This window comes from Helicoverpa armigera, chromosome 9, assembly GCF_030705265.1.
Source record: "Helicoverpa armigera isolate CAAS_96S chromosome 9, ASM3070526v1, whole genome shotgun sequence".
Taxonomy (NCBI): Eukaryota; Metazoa; Arthropoda; class Insecta; order Lepidoptera; family Noctuidae; genus Helicoverpa; species Helicoverpa armigera.
Window position 1 is genome coordinate 11,914,398 of NC_087128.1, and position 24,382 is coordinate 11,938,779.

General features: G+C 35.3%; 1 protein-coding gene across 2 annotated transcripts in view; it reads left to right on the forward strand.

The window, feature by feature from the left end:
• Positions 1–24,382, forward strand: part of LOC110369716 (TNF receptor-associated factor 4) — a 91,618-nt gene that overhangs the window by 8,425 nt on the left and 58,811 nt on the right. The window contains exons 1-2 of one of the 2 annotated variants that reach the window (XM_064036231.1): positions 4,952–5,281; positions 16,398–16,449. In XM_064036231.1, coding sequence (XP_063892301.1) covers positions 5,247–5,281; positions 16,398–16,449 — 87 coding nt within the window. In that variant the 5' untranslated portion in view covers positions 4,952–5,246. Of the gene's footprint in view, positions 1–4,951; positions 5,282–16,397; positions 16,450–24,382 lie in introns of those variants that run through there. The other variant, XM_064036232.1, reaches the window with a different exon arrangement.

The window sequence follows — 24,382 nt, forward strand, 5'->3', positions numbered from 1 at the left end:
GTACTAATGGTCTTAGGAAATACGTACCAGTAATTCCAGCGTGTTCGAATCATAGACAACATATGACTAGCGGAGGTGCCATAACAGTCAGATGTCCCAAAAAATCCAAAAGCTATGTTAGTTCATCATACGAATTTGACCTAGAAGAAGGCGCCTGACCTACCTGCAATATAGCATCTCCGCTCATCTTTCCTTACTCCGTGGTTCAAACAAACAAACTCATTAGCTTTATAAGTAATACGTATTATTACTGTCAATAGTTTCTAAAGCTTCAAGCTATTTCTCATGGGTTTCTCTATGTCGCTATGAACGCTAGTTGTCGCCAATTTCCCATTTTCCCATTGACAATGGTGGTATATGTAGTATTGTTTATACTTTATTGCCATCCATGGGATTTGCTGTCGCGAGTCTTTTGTTTCTCGGTTGATTTCTGAAGGTACTTGTAGCAAGAGTTTCTTTACCTTGGCACAAATAAGGCGTGTATACTTCATATTATGAAATTATTACAAATAGTTAGTGCACCCAAGTTCAATGAAAATTGTAGAATCAGACATAATTAGGGATGATATAAATATGCAATTACAATAATGTTCAGCTACCTATGTATATATTTTTATTGGTAAGTATGTTATGTACCTCCACTTGATTAGATTGTAGACAGCTTCTTATATTTGATATACTGCTGCATATCTATCCCTCCCTGAACTAAAAAACATACCTTTAAAACTAGACCTGCAACACCAATCTTAGTACATATATAATTCTAAGAATGACAGCTGCCACATTCTGATTAAACGATGGCACACAAATAAAAGCAAGACCATCCAAACGACATTGAACACATCACATCCAAGGTCGCTATGTCTAGTTAAACAACTGCCCATAATTGGTGCCAACAGGTGCCCATCAGGTTTCAAAAGTTTTTGCTTCAAAATTGTAGCAGTCGTATTTATAAATGCATAGCTTGCACAGGATTGTAAGGGCTGGATTTGTATAGCAAACGCTATGTCAGTCCTTGAAACTTCTTCATCTGCCTAGCCTTTTCCTAACAGGGTTGAAATCACCTTCCAGTCTTATTGGATGCTGCTGAGTACCAGTGATTTACATAGAGCTACTTCTATGTGACCTCCATAATCTAGTATCCTAGGTAGTATAAAACCCCTTGATCAAACTGGTCGTCTGCCGTCGTTCTAGATTGTGACAACCCGAAACATAACAACTGCCAAAGATGTAGCCAGAACTCAACAATTTAAGTTGCCTTCCGGAACACTTTATAACATAGATGGTCACCCATCCACGAATCGACTGCGCCAAGTTGCTTGTGTTCAACCAACCCGTGCGACTATGACTTAACCACGAGTTCCTCTCTTCACAAACCCTTTTATAGTGTTCTATCTATATTTTCCATCAATTAAAGAGGCGCCGTTACCTGAGTTATCACATTACTGTAAGAGCAGTCAGGTATAACAATGAAACTCTTGGGAACCGACTTCTATTGTTTTAGTGCTCATATGTCGCAGATAGCGGTATTGCTTAGATGTTCATGATTAAGGGAAAATTGAGGAGATTGTGCGTCATTACGTGAGTAAATACAGGTACAAATATCACCAATCCGCTTGGAACAAAGCAGCCTTGAGTTGAGTAGTTGGTGGTGTTACAACCTCGTTTCTTGGAGGGCACGTAAAGCTACCATTCCCAAATGTCCAGTAACAGTCGTTAAAATTGCATGTCAGATCGATTTGAGAAAACTATGGCACTAGAGTTTGTTAGGTGCTTAAAAGTGGTACCTTACTCGATACCAGAGACCAATCCTTAAGCAATCGTAGTGAATAATCTCTCCAACTACGGGTCTGCTGGAAGAGATTTCTTTAGAAATAAGCAGTACCTTTGTACTATTTTATGTTACTTCTTCTTCTTTCGTGAGTATTTAATGTGTACATAAATGGTTAAATAAATAAATAATAAATTAACGTTCATTCTTTTTGATTATGAGAAGAGGCCGGAGTCTTGCAGTCTGACATTTGAATGTCCCATAGACTGGATTGTTGCCAACTTTATTAATGAAAAGTTATTTGACAAGTCCTGTACCAACAGTTTACATAGGCAGATACAACCATGATGATGACAATTGCATTGGATGAAGCTCGCCAGACAACAGTTATTGTGTTTCTTTATAAATACGAAGTTTTCTTTGCTCATAAAACTTTCTAAAAGATTGAATGAAGCACAAAAACGTGAGTAAGTATTGAAGATGTAACCCATTCATTCGTTCATTCACTTCAAACATTTTTCTTATGAGTTCAAAAGTTATTGAACTTTAGTTATTTCTTTGGGTTTAGAATTAATTCTGTTTAAATGCAAGTTAAGACAACTCGTCATTTATCCGTCAATAATTTATTTTTAGAACGAGGTATAAAACGTTCTGAAGTTGTTATATGATGTTTTTGTGTGAAACCTTTAGAAAATAGGAATTCATCCTACAAAATAGTTATTGAACCCAATGTAGAAAATGTAGTTTGAACTGAAAACACAAAGTTCAAAGTTCTAGAGTTATTTCTCAGTCATTCGACCTTGTAGTGTTGCAACACTATTCACTATTGTCATGTAAGTTAGCAGTTGGTATGCAAACAAGGCTTAAGTCCACCGACAACATAAACGGCAGTTTTCCTTAAACAACTGTTTGTGGTACTGAATGTTTTGACAGTTGACAGCTGTCAGTTTACCGTAAATTATCGAGGCCTGATAGGCAGTCGCTACTTGTAAAACACTAGACCACAGCTGCATCCAGTGAGACTGGAAGCCGACCCCGACATAGTTGGGAAAAGGTTCGGGAGATGATGATAAGTTTGACGAAAATATAATTTGTTTGGTAGCAACTGTCAACGGCACCAAGAAACTATGTCACTAGGTCAGACTAGGTCAGACTGCACTATGAATTTTCACGTTCAAGTTTCAAAGTAAACAGTTGTTTTAAGCAAAACGGACGTTTACTTTATCGGTGATATCAAGCTATACATAATACTATGCAAGTTAGTTTGTACTTAGTCATTTTCATGGTAATTTTGAAGACAGGAATTCTATGTGAATAGTTGAAGCGTTGAATGAATGACGTAGTTTCTGTAATGTATGTTTGTTTGTGAAGATTGGAAATAGTTGCGAGCTCTTTGATATTTACCGGAAGAGCTACTACTTTTTGAGACAATGTCCATGACCACATACGTACATTCACACACACGACAAATTAAGTATACGACAAAGAAAGTATAAATAACTTGACACATTTTAAGATAGCGTAAGGTAGTTAAGTAGGTTTGTAAATAATAGGGTAGGTAATGTAATGAAAAATGAAATTGTTGATGAAAAAAAAAATATGGAGTGAATCCGACTAACTTAAATCAATAAAAAATAATACGCGTTTAATTGGGTAAACATAACATTTTCATGAACCAAAAACAAACAACAGTAAAATATTCTTCAAGATCCGACTAAAAGAATGCAAATGAGCAGTAAACGCGACCCGTCAATAAGTTCAGAATCAAACACCGCATTGTTCTCGCTTTACGAGCGCCGAGGAATGCTAACAGGAATCGAACTGGGGCCCTTGCGATAACAAACCAGCTTCCTAGTTCCTGGACACGGGCTAATCAATCCTTTATGATTGCTTATTTGTGGAATACCTAGCTGAAGGGGTCGTTAGGGGAACGGTTTTGGTTGTGTCTGATTGGAGAAGTCTTGCTTGACTGTCATTTGTTTTTCGACGGTCTTTTGGTTTGCGTCAGTCATTTAGATCTTCGTCAGTCAGTTGTTTTTCATCATTTGTCCTTATTTTCCCTTGAATCCTTTTGACACATTTACAGTTTAATTGACATGCACTTTTCATGGACAGGTACCTACTTAGATTTATTTAGGTGTCTTTGTCTGTCATTTTTTAAGGTGATTGCAAATTGTGATTGGCATTCATATTAGAATGCTTGGTGCCAGAACATTAAGGTTATATACTGAAGCCATATTTCAACACCAGTATTTACAAAAAAAAAACATATGATTTTTAATAATAAAGAGGAAATATTGAACCATGACATCATGAGGGGTCCTTTGCAACCTTACCACTTGCTCCTAACCTTTGCGAATTGGACCTTACTGTGCAATCAATAAGGGTGAACATGGTTGTATGATTAAGTTGGTGTATCGTAACATCCTGTGGTGCGCGTGCGCGGATGCGGTGTAGGCAGGCGGCAATAAAGCCATATTATATGTAAGCACATAGAAGTCGACAGCCTCACATTACGTGGGTTATGGGTAATGGTAATGCAAGTTATGGTGCTTATGTCATTTTGAGAGGAAGATTTTTTAAACTTGAAAGTTAAAGATTATTTTTTTTTTGGAAAATTGGAGTAAGTACAGATGAGAGGAACACAATAAATGAATAAACGTTTTTTTATGTTTTAATCACGTAATTTTGTTAAATTAAAAAAAATATAGACCGAGACGGTTAACTATGTAAAAACTAAGTAATAATGGTATAGCACCTATTCTACGTTGTAAATTTTTCTTTCAGGAAAACTGCAGTTTTCTGAACTGTTAGAGGGTTACTAAAAGTAAACCCAAAATAACAGTGGGGTTAAATGAAGAAAACTTATAATAATGATATCAAACAAATATTTTACTATTTATACTAAAAAATAACCAAAGGCCTTGCAATTCTTTAACACATGCACATTTCAGAAAGTGCACATCAGATCACTTACTTTTCATGAAAACTCAACTGCATATCAATAAGCATCGGATATCTAGGTACTCATCTATTCAAAGTAGATACAAGTAAACGTCCCAGCAACAATGTAACCAGAGTTCCCACCTGTTGTCTCAGCTAATAAAGAGAACCTGTATAATTAGTCTTCACCGATCCATTGTTTGTCACTCCGCCAGAAGTAAGTCGAGCGTCGACGGACCAACACGCGTACGACCGATCACCCACTCTGAAAAACAGAGCAGAATAAACGATCGATCAAAACGCGGAAAACCTCATCCAAACGGAATTTGAAAATTAGAACAAAGAAAAAAAAGTGCGGCAAAAATAGAACGACAAATTCGAATTTTAAAAATAGAAGTGCAATCTGAATTGGGAAATTTATTTCTATTGTTTTTCCAATTCAGATTTTTTTTCTTGTTTTTGTTATTTTGAAGTGACGGAATTGGGAAATTTATTGTTTTTTTGTGAAGTGTTTCGTTAGTTTTGGTACGCAATGACCCCCGTCGGACTTCTGTTTAAAGTAAACAGGTAAGTCTCGTTTGTATGGGCGTTAAATATTAACATGGGTTGTGTTAACGTGTTCTTGTATACATTGTTATTCCACTGATGTGTCTATTGTAATGTTTTCGAGCGACTCTCGACTTGGAATCTTTTGGTTTAAGATTATATTGTTGATCAGTTTGCTTCATGAATCCGTAATTATTTTTCTTTTGAGCTGCTGTATGTTATTAAGAAAATATTTTTTGGTTTGTGAGGTTTGCTGCGCCAGAGAAATGTTTTCTTGAGAAAAAAAGTAATTTTGGAAAATCTGTTTGTTTGAACGTGGTATAACAAGTATAATTTATTTCACTCATCGTTTTGGGTATATGTATAAATATTGCAGTAACTTGCACTGCGCAGTCGGAGAGTTCATTGTCATGAAAAAAAGTCGGATGATTTAAAAAAAAAAATACCTAAGCAAAGAACGTTTGAGTAAATAAGGAACAAAAAATAAATAAATAGTATGTAATTATAAGCTGCAGTTCTCTATAAACGGGTATCTGTTAGCAACGTGTTAATTAATATTAATTATATGAAGATTTAATTAAAGAACATGATCATTAATTAGTAATTTGCTTTAAGATGCAATATTGCAAGTTTTATCGTAAGAGATGTCTTGGGAAAGAAACTGCTTCTCAAACACAGTTACGGATATATCGTAAGTTTAATTATAACGTAACTAAGTGAAAAGAATTTAGAACTTTAAGGGCTGATTTTTCAATCATCAGTTAACTTCTATCTGAGGAATAAATATGGCGGTTTGACATATTTTCCATACAAAAGCTGTCAAAACGTTAAAAATATTCCTCAGATAGCAGTTATCTGGCGATTGAAAAATCAGCCCTTAGTAAAAATAATCGTCAACTAACCTAACGAAGGTCGAATCGTTTTCTTAGCCTGAATAGGACATTCAAATGTATTCAATTGAGAGGAAATTTTAAGATAATATAATTTTTTTGTTGAAAGAAGTCGAATAGGGGTAAAGAAGGATGCGTCCAGAATATTTTATAGACTTTCAGGCTGTTTATGAAGTAATATAGAACATTGTTTTTCCCACGTTACAGCCATTCAATAAATCCCAGTTGGTGATGTATATGATGGATGGAGGCGATTCGTCATGATAAGCATGATCGTGCGTGATCGACTTTAATTGTTTTACAACAGTGTTTTGTTATTTCTTCAAGTTTTTAAATGGTCTGTTACTGCGTCTGAAGTGGAGGTGGTGATTTTAGATTTAAAGCAACCCTGTAGAGCTGTTTATTTTAATCAAGTATTTTTGGATACCAGGGGTGGGGTTTGGTACTGGTTTGGTTGGGGAGGTCATACAGGCAGTCGCAGCTATGTCCGATTAGACTGAAAGTTGACGCCAACATATTTGGAGAAAGGCTAGGCTAGGCCGTTGATGATTTTTGGAAATCAAACAAAGACGTTTTAAATTCTCAAAATAATCCCATCTTTCTCTCATTAAGTTACGTGCGTTACAGTTACTAGCTAGAACTCTGCCTAGCTCACAAAAAGCGCACGCGCACGCGCATGGAGCTAAGCGTATTTGCTTTTTGCGCTCAAAGGTACCAGCGTGAAGTTATTTCAAACTGACTTCGCTACAATTTCCATGTATTTGTTTACTTGATTGGAATAAACCTTAATTAGGGCTGTCAAAGAAACACTGGATTATTTAACTGGACTAAAAAATGTGAAACAATACCTAAATCAATATCTTCAAAATTAAATGTCTATCTGTACGGATTTACTTAACAGAAGCTTTGGGAAAATTTTGAGGCTCCATTCGCTAGTGATTCGAGTGTAGGTAATTCATGCAACCTTTACCAATTTTTACTCACGATTAGCTTTAGAATAAATACCTACCATTTCCGTAATAATCTAATTCTAAAACTAAAAGAATTAATTATCCTGAGCAGACTTAATTTTCGGGTACCTATTTGACCACTAGTGAAAGATATTCAAAGCTAACACCTGGTTCTTTTTTCGTGTTCTCTGATGCATGGAAGAACTTGTGTAGGGTGCGGTCACCCATCCGTGGACTGACTAAGACTAAGTTTGACCCCACAATGACATGCAGGATAATAAATCAATTTGGTAGATATGTAACAGTGGGTACTAGCGTTGGCAAGGAAGCGTGTCGGAATATATCTACACAAAAAAAGAGAAAAAAACATAACTAAAGGTGTAAAATTACAAAAAAAGTGGTACATCTCCTTCCTATACCTAGCAATATCTGAAATATTTATTAAATTGATTCCATCATCCTCCGAGCCTTTCTCTCAACTATGTTAGGGTCGGCTTTCAGTCTAACAGGATGAAGCTGTGTACCAGTGTTTTACAATGAGCGACTGCCCTATCACTGCCCTATCTGACCTCCTCAACCCAGTTACCCGGGCAACCCAATACCCATTGGTAAGACTATTAAATTGATAAAAAAAATCCGGAAACTCTGATTCGGAGCCTTCTTATGTATGGTTTCTATTCTGAAAATTTTCTACTGATTTTTTTTGTAAGTTTTGCCAACCCTACCACAAGTAAGGCCAAGACTACAAGTCGATGCCTTTAGAGGACAGTCTATAGGAAGATCTAATTACTTGTCAACTAACGGTTATTTGATGTTACTTAACTTGATATCTTGCATGCGCGGGCGCCGGACGTCTTGACGGAGTGGCGCCGGTTTTTACTGAGTAATCGTATCAATCGTATTTAGATAAAATAATGTCAAAAGTATAAATTGAACATATAAAGTAGAGTAATTAATTATGCACTTTTTCACGTCAGAAAGTACAGCATCCTCAAAAATGATCTTCTTCCACCACTTCCTAGTGTTATGGCTGGAAAGAAGAAGCGGTAGTGATAAAACTTCCCAGCAACCGTAGCTAAAGTATCAGTATGCTATCAGCTTTTCTGAAAACCTTCTTTCATCATTCTTATAGCATAAAACCTTGTTTTCATGTATTTTAATTGCTAAAATGGTAGTAAGCAATCAGATAAATGTTTTTTTCTTTTATGAAACACCTAGACCTCTACTGATCCGCAACAAATTGAGAATCATGCGTTCAACATAGCTTCATGTAATTTTAGGTATAAATTACACACCCAATGATATGATAGACAACATGGGTTTTTTGTACTACAGGTTTGATTAAAAAAAACTGATTAATTAAAATAATTAATAAGCATTTCTTTAACAAAAAAATGTTCATACAGGGAAAAAAAACAAGAAAAATAAATCATTTCCTCATATTACATTAATTAGGCCGTTTCAAATAAATATTATTTGTAAGCATTTAAAATATGTTTATCCAGTTATAATTGATATTTTCCTTACTAATTAAATTGGTTTATACTCAGAGGACATGATTGTAGGTCCCGGCTGTGTTGAAAATCTTTCTTCTGACAATCTCATCTCATCTCATCTTTATATCTGACAACCAGTTTTACCTAGTTGAGGACGTCAGATAGGCAGTCGTTCCTTGTACAACACTGGTACTCCACTCACTGGTACACTCACTGGTACACTGGTCATTGGTGGTACTCAGCTGTATCCGGTTAAACGGTTAAACTGGAAGCCGACCCCATCATAGTTGGGAAAGACAACAACATGATTCAACATGATTCAATTGGTTTACATCCTAAAGCTCTAGAAGTCCCGTTTACTAATCCAAATATCCGTAACCCTGACATTATAAACTAGCTACAAAATACTAAAACAATTGCTATTTCCACTACTAGACAATTTATGAATGAAAACTTTACCCAGTTGCGCACGATTCGCCCATCGTACATAGTAAGTTAGTTAAACAAACTCGAACATAACCGCATGCCTTCCAATAGTTAGTTATTTAACACTAATACATATTCACACATTCGCTCATTAACTAAGTTAATAGGGTGTGAACATAATTTTATGATTTATTGGCTATGTCGATGATCTGTTGTTATGTGATTGATAATAATGAACATGGGTTTTTCTTTTCAGTGTTTGATGAATTAGATGGTCATTTAAAAACATTTCACTTTTCACAGAGCTGTAGTTTAGACGCAGTGTAATTATTCCATAGAGTTATAGAAGATTAGACTAGGAATTTAGGTTTAAAGATCATAGTTTGAAAAGTGTTGTTTGAAAAGATCATAGTTTCTGGACTTCAAATAGCCACTACATAATTGAAAACTTCCTATTTTTCTTATGCTGCATACAAATAGCAGCTATGTCATTCGTTATCAAGTTCTCATCGTTTCATTGTGTATGATTGTATTTTTGTGTTAAATAAACGATTCCTCTTTTATCTATCTAATCCGCGAAAAGAGGCAAACCTTGGAGGAGGCCTTTATCCAGCAGTAGACGTCTTTGGCCTGAAATGACGCTTAAATTTTTCCATTGCCCTTTCTACCCACTTCATACTTCCACTGCCACACGCCAGGTAACATGATATTCCTACAGACACTCCACAATTTCCCATCGATATCACTTACAACTCCCATGACAACAAACTTGTGGTTTTACAACCTTGTTCTGTTACTTAGCTGGTAAATTGCGGATTTATTGATTGCTAAAACAAAGGGGAAAGGATTAATTAAGTTCTGGTAACTTCTAAGGCTTTGGTTGGTAATTAAGTTGAGGTTGAGAGTGGTCAAGGGTCTGCCGGAAAATCTTTATTGCCTACAGGTTTCTGTTTATATAGCTATTTAAGTGTGTGGTTGACGCCGGTATTTTTCATTCAGCCAGCCAGTCAGTCAGTAGGTGATTTTTTCCGTTTCTGTACTGAAAAAAATATATATGTAAAGGTATGAATGAACTAATGTAAGGTTCAAACTACATTTTAAATAATTTGTTGCACTTTACTTACTGGTTATTTTACAGTTTACAACTTTAAAATATCTTCTAACTAAACAACACTAACTCATTAAAGTTAACACCCGGATACCACAACTTAACCTCGTTTGAGCATCACTAACCAATATGTATGTATCTATTTACTATAAATATTTACCTTATCTAACTGTAATCAAATCTGTGGAAAGTATTTGAATAATACTTACTTGCTAAATCGATATCAATCTGCAAATTAAAAGCTTTATTAATATTCGATTGTAGCTAACGATTTAAAATTTGTATTTATCTCCTAACGTTTCGATTAAACAGAAACTGGATAGAATTTAGCTCAGATTTCGACAGGATAATGATGATTATGTTTTATTTATTTATTTAAAATACTTTATGCACATTGTACAACGGCGGACTTAACGCCTTAGGCGTTCTCTGCCAGTCTACCTTAGGGTGGTGGTGAAACAGAAATGGTAGGTGCAACACAGTTTGAGCATAAGTGCAAGATAATAAAAAAATATACATATATTTATGTATATATAAATATAATAAATAAATATATATATATATAAATATTCCTGAATCCAAGAGAAGAAAGTGAAGAAAATGAACTAGCGTAATGATTCCGCCAACTTGCCATGGATGTGATTACGTAGTTTATTTTTTTATTTAGAAAGCTTCTTTAGAAGAAGAAATTATACTTTATACTATGACAATTAAGAGTTTTTTGCAGTTTCGTTTTTGTCGAGCATCTAATAATGTATTTTATCTTTCCTAAAAACGTAATTTTGAAAATGATTTCTTGTTTTATTAACATTTTAGGCACCTAGAGTTAAGAATATGTGAAGATTTATTTCAAAATTCTTATCGTAACCACCAGTAAACGGTATACAATTAACCGATCGTTAAATCTGGAAGTTAAAGCTCAACCTGTAATGTATCCGCTACTTATCTGAACGCGTTAATTACAAAAACTTAACCGAGGGAACTAACTGTAATTTGAAACAATAAGATTACTTCCTATTAGCGTGTGTTATGAGTAGTTTCAGTTTTATTAGCTTTATGTTTTTCCTTTAGTTCTAATACGACTTGATGTTGTTAAGTTCGGAAGTTCAGTTGTGCGGTCAAAATAATACATTTAAAAGAAGAAAGTGACTTAAAAAATAGTATTAGATTGCCCATTTATGGACGATTTCATATGCACGAATTAATTCCTATGGGTCGCGGCTGAAACAACGCCGCGGAAGCTTTTCATAAAATGCACATGGTAGTAAAAACTCTACAAACCGAGTTACTTAAAAATTGCATTAAGACTGGTATGTTATCTAAGCCAGGACTTCATGATTCACAGGCACAATGGCAACTATAAATTAGTTAAAACAAGACAATCGAGTCACTGACACTTCAATATATACAACTGCTCGATTAATCTCGACCATGGTACATCACTATCAGAATCCCACACGCATAGCCTCTCAGATGCAAGTATGTCAAATGTATGCGACTGCATTATGTATTTGACTACTGCAGTTGCGACATACACAAACACACATACATACGCGCATACATAAATAATGTTCACATCTACAATGTATTTCAATCGAGAAAATCGATTTGTTACTAACAGTTTATTGAATATGTAGGTACTTAGAGAACATACTGACAACTAACAGTCGGCCGACAGTTGTCCCGATGGTTGACAATTCCCGTTGTTTGCGGGATTGTTCGATAGAGTTACCGCGGCCCTGGTACATAAACGGCTTAATAAAGAATATGATGGGTTTTAGTCAGTAACAGTCTGACACTTCCCAAAAAAAAAAAATCTTAAAATCTAAATCTTTATTATAGAGATATACCTACTGTACATTATTTTAAAATAAACTAAATCAATATTTACATAAAAAGAAAATTAAAACTAATAAAATAATACATCTAAATTGATTCCAATAAAAGTTCTCAGTCTTATAACAGCTACATACCTGATTTTTGTAATGTGCGTACTACCTATCGTGTTCACAGTGATTAATGAGCCCAAACAAACTATCGGCCGACTAAAAGTTGTCAGTGTGTTGGTAATCTAACTGTGTTAAAGGCATAGGGATTGAATTGAATAGTCGGTTTGATTGAATGTTTCTGCAAAAGCTAAGTCATTGAATTGAACTGTCTATGTCCAATTCAATCCTAATGTGCGAATGTGTCGAAGTGTGTCCAGTATAAACATTTGTGTCAGCCATTTTTGTCGTAGGTAATTCAAGCTTTTCTCTGGGCCTGTACAACGGTAGAATTGACCTCTATACTTCGTAGATTGAATCTGTGGAAAGACATATGTATAGACAATTTTCTTCAGATCCGTTTAAGTACAGTCGATCAAGAAAGTGTTTTGCTAGTTTTTATAAAAGTATTTGTGACATCTTATATTGCAAAAGCTCACGCATCATCGCATATTCATGACGTTCATATTTTTTCAGCGACTCTACCAAGTTCTTTAAAGCGCCAACCTAGTGCAGAACTGGTGGATTTGAATTTGCACACTTTGGTTAAACTCTACAACTTTATTCTGCTACCATGCAAGATGCAAGGGAATAGAAACTATCATATGTAATCACCATTTATTGTACAGTCAGTAAAATCACATCGCATGTAACATTCAGTAGAACGTTATGGCTATTTAATAACACTATGTTATTAGATAACGGAGAGACGCAATAATTACGCATATTGCGGGTAGTCGGAAATAGCTATAACGGTTATGTACGCCGAGGTTACCGTAAAGCCTTCATACGGAGTATTTTCTTTATTACATACTTGCGATCCGCCCACAGTTTTCCTCGACCATCTATACTAATATTATGTAGAGTTTATTTGAATGGGCTTATCTCAGGAACTACAGGTCCGATTTGAAAAAAATATTCCAGAGTTGTGAAGCCCATATATAGAGGAAGGCTGTAGGCTAGTGGGTGTAGTTGGGTGAAAATGCGAAGTACTTACATAGTTTTCTCGGGAAGCAAATGAAAACGCTGGTAACTGTTGCTGTTGTTTTAAGTCCAAATTTCCTCAAGGTGTTTTCACCTTTATTCCGTCATCAGTCCAAGATACACTTAGAAAGTACATAAGTATATCTACTACATAACTTAAAAAAGTTACAGTGTCACTATCCTAGAGAGGCAGGTCCACGACGACTTCAAAACACTACATCGAGGATAGCTTACTCTAACATTGCGCATTTACATACACTAATATCCATAAATCGCGAAACACAGCAGCCATTGCCCCGATCACGTCGAGAAACAACCGACAATTAGAAAAAAAAAATGCAAATGGCCGACGCATGTTAATCCAAAATGGCGGTTCACATGCAAATGACAATACACATTAACAAACAAGTTTGCACGCACATGTACTAAATAAGGCGAATCCACTAGACTGTTTAGAGCTAGAGTACGTGCAAACTGCAAACTTTAAGTCGGCCAATAGTTTGTTTGGTCTCATTCATCATCATCATCTTCCGAGCCTTTTCCCAACTATGTTGGGTTCGGCTTCCAGTCTAACCGGATGTAGCTGTGTACCAGTGCTTTACAAGAAGCGACTGCCCTATCTGACCTCCTCAACCCAGTTAGCCGGGCATTCCTTTGGTTAGACTGGTGTCAGACTTACTGGCTTCTGACTACCCGTAACGACTGCCAAGGATGTTCAATGACAGTCGGGACCTTCAGCTTAACGTCGTCGTTGTTTCATTAATCAGTATGAAAATGAATGGAAGTAAGCACATAACAAAGATTCTTATTTCGCTGGTATAGCTGGCTGAAAACTTTGATCGTAAGATTTTTTTTTTGGCAACTATCAGGTCAACTGTCGGTCAACTGTTTAGTCTGCAGTCTGCAGGATATTCTTAATGGTATTATTATGATAATGTATGTTACGTAGCTATCTGATCAGGTAGAAATGCCTGTGACGTCATAATTAGCGGCGTGATGGTACATTGAACTGAAACACGCTATTTACATGTTTTTCCTTCGACAGTTGCTGATTTATTGGCGATTTCTTTTTAAGCTGATTGTGATTTGCGAGTGGGAATTGTTGAGTAAAGTGATGCATCTCGATTGGGTCTAGTAACTCTGGGAAACCAGAAGTGGGATCAAAAGTGCTATCAAGTTTTGTAAAGGGATAGATAATGCTCTCAATTCTTTTGGTATTTTAGAGTCATAGAGACAAGGGATGAAAAACGCCTCTTCGATTTAGATATAAAAAAGCTTGTGCTAAAGTGTGTTTTTAAGCTCGTCAATAATCTAAAGAAGTTCTGTCTAATTTGAATGGTAGTGCATCAACCTCAACTGCAATAATTCAAACGCAAATTATAGTCGTCTCGTGTTACAAGAAGACAACGTACAACTACGCCATCGACACATTAACGCAGCAATTTACACAAAGTCTTATACACTTATATTACTGTTTTAACAAAATATCTTCACGGCCACGCCACGCCACGCCACGCCACGCCACGCCACGCCACGCCACGCCACGCCACCAATAAATCGACGCCACTTCACGAGCCATTGCATCGATTATACCGATTATTAAGCAAAACACTCGGACGGAAACATCGAGATCATCACTCGGCAAAAACTGCCATATCTCATGCGCGTGCGCATATAAAGAGACGCGCTACATAATTTTCTTCGCATTACCGACTAATTACAAACGTCAGACGAAAAAATAAACGTTTTTATCGTGGGGAACTACTGTATATCGCGTTTGGATTAACGACCACTCAAAACTCAACTTTAGAGCTCGAAATTAGAGTTGGTTTTCGCAAAGCTGTGAATGTAGCACCTTCTTAGGCGTTAAAGTAATTAGACACGATCAGGTGATAACACTATGGTAAACCATTTAATTGTTAGATGATTTATGGCTTTCTATACTGAGATGTTTGTTTAGGAATTAAGGAATGTTACCGTACACATTCATTAAGAGAATCTTCCATGTAGGTAATGATACTTGAGGATTTTGTAGTTAGACATGAAAGAAAACCACGGCTCTCCGAATTCCTTCGCAGATGTGAATGTTTTTTTCAAATGCGCGTCTGCTGTTTCTGTTTTGATATTATTGTTTCCTATCTTAGTTTTCAGCTCTTACTGTTGTAACACTAGATAGGACTTTGTAAAAGACTTTGTAATTTTTTTTCGGGCTCGCTACTTTTATCAACAACCGATTTTTTATGTTCACTCTTTAGTTATATATGTATTCGGAACAAGTTTGGGTGCTTAGACACCCTGAAATCGGCCTACTTTAAAACCTCCACACCCATTAAACCAACTCACAATACAATTACTATTTTGCTGTTGAATTGTAACAGCAAAGATAAATGATAGACACGATAAATAGTGGAACATGACAGTATTATTGCAACAACATACTATGCGATCTATCACTGAATCACTATGCAAATGGGTTTATCGCCAGACGATATCCGTCTGTTGTTCCGGTGATTATTCTCGGTGGTCGACACTATTAGCCAGTTGTACAGACGAGCACACAAGTGTCTTTGAACGTCAGTTTAGAGATAAAAAAAATGTGGACTGATTTTTATGGCGACTCTGTGGGACTGAGTTCAAAATCTGAATCAGGGTTTTTGCAAAAAGTTGTCTGAATCAACCAGTATTCTTGTTTACACTTTCAATCTTTTCTTTAAAGCTAAACACGAAGCTACAGCCAATCCATTTGTTTTTGTGTTTCTTGAGACTCCTTTAATATTCGATTGGTTTCGCTAGTATACATAATATAGATAAAAATGTGCCCATTAAACTTGTAAGAAGAAAATATTTGACACCTGTCAAAAAAGCAATTTTGTTCTTGACTGTACATATCACATTAATAATTGTTATGCCGACGGCAAGCCAGGCGATAAAGTGTTATAATAATTGTTTATAACCACGCTAGTGTTTATCTTAATACATTATTATTATTCTTAACAACTTTTTTACAACTTGCCATGTTTTTAATTGCTGAAGTTTTATGACGAAAATGGCGTTTTTTTTTAGTTTTCTGCAAATATTGCCTCGTTTTGGAGGTTACATTTAATTTCATTTATGTGAAGGTTACATTTACTTAGATATTCTTATTTAGTGAACTTTGATACTTAACTTCCTACGTATAGGAATGCTGATCATTTTATTTAGTTTTTAACTGTTTTACCAAAAAGAAGGAGGTTCTCAATTCGACTAAGTTAATCTGTTATGTTATATTTTTAGTTTAACAACATTTTCTTTGTTACAGTGAGGGCCTGTTTACTTGTCCTGTCAACGCGTCTCCTGTTGACTACGCGAAGGTATGTTTTTATCCCTCATAGATATTCTAACACTTCTCTTTTTGAGAAGAATGCAATTTAAATATGTAAGTGCCAGCACTATACCAATATATAATCATTATATAGGCCTCCAGGTCGAAAAGAATATTTGTATTTTTTTTCTGAATCCTTACAATACAAGATTTTTAAATTATTATTTATATAAGTAATTCATTCCCCTTTAAGACTAAAAAGTAAATAAAAAGTTTTTTAATTCAACCTAGTTTATACAGCTTTTATCACCATATAACGTGAAACGCATACAATAAGCACAGTGCTTCCATCAACGCCATTTCTAAGGCGTGCGCACGCGCCTACACCACGCGGGTGGTCTGAAAGTTCAACCGGCTGTCGCTAGATGGCGCTGTTTACAACTGCGGTCAAACATCACTTGTAACAAACTTTAAAACTTATTTTATTGGCCCATAAAACTATCGTTTCTAAGCTTTCTTAGAATCTGTTTTATAAACAATTTTAATTGTTTTGTCTGTCTAAATACTCATTTCTGGTGAAGAATGTGAAGACTGTTTTTGTAATTTAATGTAAGTTTTTTAACGTTAGAAGCTATTTCCCTCGTCCCAATACTTTACTGCACCAGGATCAAAAGTAGCCTATCCATCATCGGGCTTTGCTGAGGAAGTCGGTCATAAAGTCAGACAGAGTTATATTGCTAAGGATTTAATGTTTTCACAATAGACTTTCCGCTAAATACCTTCCTCAATAAACGCTAAATTAATTATATTGTCATTAAATTCCTTGAGAAAGATAATGAATATTAAATTATATTACGGTAATAAAAACGACTGCATGATAAAGCATTTCTCGATAAATCGATATCGTTTTATGAGATTTTATTGCTTAAAATTCTTCGTATTATAAAGCTTCATAGCGTTGTGATGATATTCAATGATTGCAAGAAAATCCTTGCTTCATTATAAATCATTAGCTTCATTCAAATAAATCAGAAAATGACTCCGTCGGTTTGTCTGTGTGCTTTCACGAGAAAATGGGTGGGAAAATAAATCTAAGATTCTGTACGTACAGAGATTGGTTAAAAACTGTTGAAGGATATGAGAAAGTTTCAGCAAATACAATTTAAAGGGACTGAAAGTTTGCATGGGGAACCAATTTCATAATTACTGGCTCAAAATTTATTTTGTATAGAGACCGATGGAATCCTAGACTAAAATAGGCGTCTTTTTATACGGATATTAAAAAGTATTTTCCTCAAAAATGCAGGTGCAACCGTGGAAAACAACTAGCAAGCAATAAAACTGCAGTTATCTCAAATAGATCAGCGCTTGCGCATGCCATCGCTACACACGCGGACTTATTTCAAATTCAATTACCTGCATTAAGTTCTGTGATTTCATAGCAGTCTGATGATGAGGAAACGATCGTAATCTGATGATGATTGAAATATTACTTGTAAGTAGTTGGTAGTTGCGAATAAAATAGTAGTGACATTCGTTCGCGTTGGCTTGAAAAACACCAGCAAGTAAGTAGATGGATGCAGAAAATAATAAATATTGAATTCGAAATGTATCGCCCGAACCACCACTAAGTTCATCTTTGCTAGAAACATTGGACTAACCATTATTGCAATTGCTATGGGCTCTGTACCTACGCAGCACAAAGTCCTAAAGTCTGGAGGGTTTTGAACAATTCTTCCAGTTTTAAAAAGCTCATTTATCGAGAAAGAAGAAGAGCTAGGTACTTTTTACCCAGGTAAAGTGGGGAGAGAATTTCTTAAAGCGTTTGTGGAACCGCTAGCTGAAACTAGTATCTTTATACAGACTACTAATAGGTAGTATTACAACGAACTACAACTAGCACAAAAATAGATTGAATCAAAATATTTTTCTTTCTTCAATGAAACTATTATAGTAAGTACCTACATACACAAATAGACATTTACAAACAGTGAACACGTGTCTCCCCCCCAGATGGACATAAAAAACGATCCTGGGGGGATGTACGCAATAATTGTATCTTCAAGAGATAAGTGAGTACTTAAGTAGGTATTTCTTAGTAAGGGAGTCCAGCTTAGTTTTTATTTCTTGCTTCTGCAGTTTATGTTATGTTTTGTATATCGTGACACTGACACATCATGAAACTGTTGAGAATCATGCTTGTGAAATTACGGGAAAGCTCTTTGAAAATCATTCAAACTATCAATTTTACATGAAACTCTAAATGTAGAGGAAGTGGTTTTTTACCACTATGTATCCTAAAATGCCTATGTAGGGTATATTATTCGTACTTATGTACTAAGTTTGTATTAAGTAATATTTAAAGTAAGATCGATTCGCCGATAACTACATAATATTCTGTGTGGTAAGTTAACTGACACTAATAACATAACAAATTATTACAACAATACAAAAGCTAAAAGGATTCACACAAGCCAAAAACTTCGCCGCAAAAAACTACACACAACACAAAGCCTTGTTGTTAAGGAATTATCAAATTTGACACAGCATCTAAATTATAGGCACCGCTCATAGCGAATAAATCGTAATCCATCGTTAATTCATCGATTAAACACCAATTGTGTCTACGAAATCAAAACAAGACGATTTGGCACGCAAAATGCGCCGACGCACCATGCTTCACGAGACCCCACACACAAATTTCAACCTTAGCTTCATAAAAATAGAGTCTAAAATAGCATGACGGTAGTACCCACGGATTGGTGTCAGTCACCTCTCTCGACGACCTTGCAATGCTAACCAGTCACGCGACAGTGTTTTTGTCTCTCTCCTCCCGATTATCTCCGGTCGTAATGTGATGTTGCTATCTCGTTCTAACAGTGCAAACCCGTACGGTTGTTTCGCTTAATGTGTGGTGTACTGAGGAGCATTGCGGACGTTGCGTTGTTAGTTCGTGCTTTGTTGACTAGGTGGCGCTGCATAGCGTAATCAGTAACATACTTTCGTAGCGTTTTGCACTCGTTCATAAAACAGCTTCTTCAAATAATAATTACTAACAATGTTTACCATTCCGTTTCTGGGATATTTTTGCGCTTAATTCTCGATAGTGAAATAGCTAAATCACTATCAATAGGCCTGTTGATACTTTATTGTTCAGAGTGCTGAACTCGAGATTCAAATGTTTCAAGGAGATTGTTTTATTTCCATCATTGACAGTTTTTATTAAATTACATGCTTATATATTTCAAGACATTCAATTATACTCATGCTGTGAGATTGAAAGCTACAAACAAAAACAGCCAGAATTTGAATTTCCCATTTACATAAACTCAGGCATCGATGTTGCAAATGTCCGATTAGCTGCCGTGTGTCGGACCGGGCAATCTTACGGGTGCGCGCGCGCAGGGCGTGAGAACCGGCGCGAGTGAGTGCGGAACAACTCCGCGATCTATGATCCATTGGATAATAACATTCGCTCACTTGATGAAATTGCTTGATATCAAGATCTTTTAGTAAGGTTTATTGAACTTTTTCCCTGCATAGTGAGGTACAGTAAGCCGTAGTAAGGTGGATGACAGTTGCTAATAATAAGTCACAATTTTCATGATGACACTAACATTTTAGATGTGAAAGTAGGACGTGTGGATACTTATTACTCTTTCTTGCAAGTTGCGTGGATTTTTATGAAACTTTGATGTACTCCTATGATCTATATATTACTACCAATACAGCTCATAATATCAGAAGGACATTATCTTACTTATTATCATTATCCGGATGCCAGAACTTAATCGTTATTTGAATTAGTTTGCCACAGCTTATTTTTGGAAAATGATCTCTCCGTCTCTGTTCAGGCCACAAGCGATGTGACGAGGAATTTTAAAAACTGAATTATTTTTATTACAATGTTGCAACTATGTGAAAGCCCGAGTAAATAGGTTGAGGAGGTCAGATAAGCAGTCGCTCCTAGTAAATGATGTAATTTTTTTTAAAGGCAACTTATTCTACTATCACACTACATATCTGTACCTCGTACGAAGACATACATTTGACCATAAAAATCAATCTAGTAACATCAATCTGTCGCCCATATTCCTGTCATAAAATTCTCTAACACGTGGTGACCAATACTCGTCAATGTCGCATACTTTATGTTCGTCATTGTCACGATAATTACTGTTTTATGACATGACAAAGGACATAAATGTCAGTCAGACACAAGATATGACACGCTGGGAGTGTCTCGAAGTTTGGAATTTGTAACGGAATTTTATAGAAATATTGTATCTGTCGATTTGTGGTTTTGATGAGGAGATTAGCAAATAATGTTTGAGTCAAAATATTTATTTCTCGATCGGCGTTTGTGGTCAGTGGATTTTCGATCACTGATGCCAAGTAGGCTACTTATCTTATTTTGGTCTAGATTTGTTATAAAATAATTTAACGACTTTATTTGACACCATGATCTTTAACCATGATCCAAACATAACTTGGCTATCGTGCAAAAATTTAGCCCAAGTACTTAATCACTCATTTCTATGTACTTTAGCCAAGGACCACATTCATCAACCGATTAGGCAGGCAGTTCTACTAATAAGCAACTATGTAAGTATCGGGTCTCATATAATATTCGATTCTACGTATTCATTTGTTATAATAAGCCTGCTGACTTAGATTTCTATTAAACAATTGCATCGCAGATTTTGATTAACTATACCTAAATGTCTTTACATAGAGAAAAAGAAACCCATTGAATTTTACATAGTTAAAAAGAAACCCATTGATAAAAGACTACTACATATTACAGCAACACTCTTTTACAAGCATTTAAAGTAAATAATACTATATGCATTAAGACATCAAAAGTCCTTTGCCCAAAATCAAACCATGCATTCCATAAACGAATAAAAAAAAAAACAATTAAAATTCTAAAAGACTCCAAATGACGTTTCTTTTATCAACAAAACTGAATATTCTAATTCCCATAGACATAAAAAGGCAGATCACACGGTTATTAAAATTGAAAATCAAAATAATAGATAAACTTTTTCAAAAGAAATTTGACCCCAAAGAGTTGGTCATGGGGACAATAGGACCAAAATCTATTTACCCCTTTTGGTATGAAAAGGCGTAATGATGTAGTTTCGATTATTCTTATCAGTTAGCCATGCGTGAAAAGAGTAGTCATGTTTTGTGCTGTTGTTATCTCCTGGCCCTTTGTAGATGGGTAAATGATACTCTGGTAGATGATATAGGGATTTCTATAGAGGTAAGGGTTAGGAGAAAACGTCAACCAAGTAATAACAAAGGGTTAGTTGAGCAAGTTTTAAGGCTGAGTGAATCTTTTCCTACTTTATTTAATTTGAATAAAATAATTGAACTATTAATTACATAAATAAAGTACATTTTTAACCGACTTCCCGAAAAGGAAGACGTTTTCAATTCGATCGCTAACATTTCTAATTGACATTGCCTTGTTGATCATGGAATATTAAAAGCAATAGTACAAAATTAACAATAGTACACATACACACCAAGTAATGGTACATTTATTAATAAGAATAATATCTACAGATCATACAAAATAGATCAATTATCCTAATTTCCTTCACTAAAATTCTATCCATGATCGAGCCACAAATGCATTCAATGCATATCCCATAAGTCATAGACGTTGCATTCTTAAGCGATCACATACATAATAAGTTCCTTAGATCTTTGTATAGAAGCATTTAAATTAAAGATTAATCTGTAGAAGAAAATAATGGTAAGGGATCAATGACCTCGTTTTCAAAAGACCCAATTTGGACATATTCAAAATGAATAAGGGTTGGGATACATTAGGACGTTACGGATCCCGTTTTGTCAGTCCAAGTTTTGAGATTGCAGACGAAAATATTGTCTGAGAATTGTTTTGTATGAATATGCTTTGACGACGAAGGGGCTGAAAAGTATGCATTAAAATTTTGATTAGGACAATTCTTCAAATAACACTCGAAAAGGTTATGCGCCGTTTGGAAGGCAATATCTAGGGCCGACATAAGACCTTAAAGTTCAGGCCAATAACCTGTTAGGTTACAAACTAATTCTTATTTCGAGCATATTTTTGCCCTGAGTGTACCCATATTGCATCAATATTTCGCAACATTTTTATTATTGCCACCTTTTGACCTACAAATTATGATATTCTTTTTATCAACAATAATTGCGTCATTCACACTATATTCCTTTAATTAGCAAAGCAAGTAGATATCTATCAAATTCTTAATTAACGGTTTTCTCAAACCTACAAAAAACTCACATCTAATCAGATAGGTAACTTTCTCATGAAAATGTTCGCAGGTCTTATTAATTCATGCATAACATAGGGTATGTCGTTAGTATCAATGTTTTTATTATTATTTATGTCTTCATCATCTGCCTAGCCTTTTCCCAACTATGCTTAGCTAAACTATGGCGCCAGCTTCCAGTCTTATCTGATGCAGCTTTACCAGTGCTCTACATGCTATCCGGTAACCCAATACCCCTTGGTAAGATTGGCTGTCAGACTTTCTAGCTTCTGACGACCCGTAACGACTGCCAAAGATGCCAAAGAAATAGCCAAATACCCAACTGAATTCCTTAGATCAAATTACTCTTCACAAACCAACATATTTTTCTACCAAAACTACATTACACCCTAATGTAAGAAGACCTTTATGCTCCTTTTATTAGAGAAGAAGTTAAACGATATATAAAACGGGTACCAAGACATTATGATGTAAAGTAGGTGCGAACAATGCACGTAAGATGAGTTCGTACGTGAAGGAACGTGTGGTCACCCGACAGGACAAAGGACTGGGAAACTGGTGACGTGTTAGGGTGTCTTCATAAGTTCATGCTGAGTCATATTATAATGTCAAAGATGGGATAGAATAGGGAGTATCTATATATGATCAATTTATTGATAGGTTCATCGCATCCGTATTTTCATTTGTTTTGGATTTTGTGAGGTTCCAAGTTTTGGTCCCAAAAACTTTCTTCAATGGTTCAATTGCTTTTTCAGTAGGTAAACAATCGATGATTTTATTACCATACGCGTAATTAAAAACTGAGACCCAGGATCTTCACACCAATTAGGTATTTTTAACTGGCAGAGATTTGATGTACCTAACATTTTATCGTTTCATTTATCCAGATTCTTCCTCAATCTGTCTCCAACTTCCCAAACAATTAGAAAGTAGAAACAATATCACTAACTTTACTAAGAACAGTTAACTAACTACTTAAACGCCGGTATCACTGTGATGCAACAGTTACCTCACTTGAACCCAGTTCACAGAAGTTAACAATAAACTTTATCTAAATACAGCATTAACGGTCATTTGGAGTTTATCTTAACTTTCTCACGTTAGGTTGGGTTTGTCATGCGTGTGCGCAGGGGTGAAAGTATTGTAGTGACCGAAGCTTAGATTAGATTTGTTTGAAGTTTTTTAGAGATGTGCTCTGATTATGTATTGTGTGGGTACTTGGTATTGGTTTAATTAATGTTTTTTTTATTAGATAAGCGGACTTTTTAGATTATTTTTGGTAATGGTCAAGAATTATGGGAGGTATGATAGAAAGGGAATTTCTATCACCCTTATCGCTACATGTTATAAAAGTAAGTTCGTCGTCTTTTACAGGTACTTTTGCTGGCTTTGCCCTTTTTAAAATTTGATAGAGTCATAGAGAAAAGTTTTAGGTTTTAATTATAAACTTACTAATAGTATTTTTCATGTAAAGGTACTTTTAAGTATTTTAATATTTCGAAATGGAGATTATTCCGAAAAAAGCTTTTTCTATACATAACTTTTTTTTAACTTTAACCAATATTTTTTTTTATCGACATTAAACGAGCTTGTTATTTATTTTCAAACAATATGATCATAATGTTACAACACTAGCCAGTATATGAACAGTGCATTCCATAGACACGCCATAGAGTATTGACTGTAAATCAT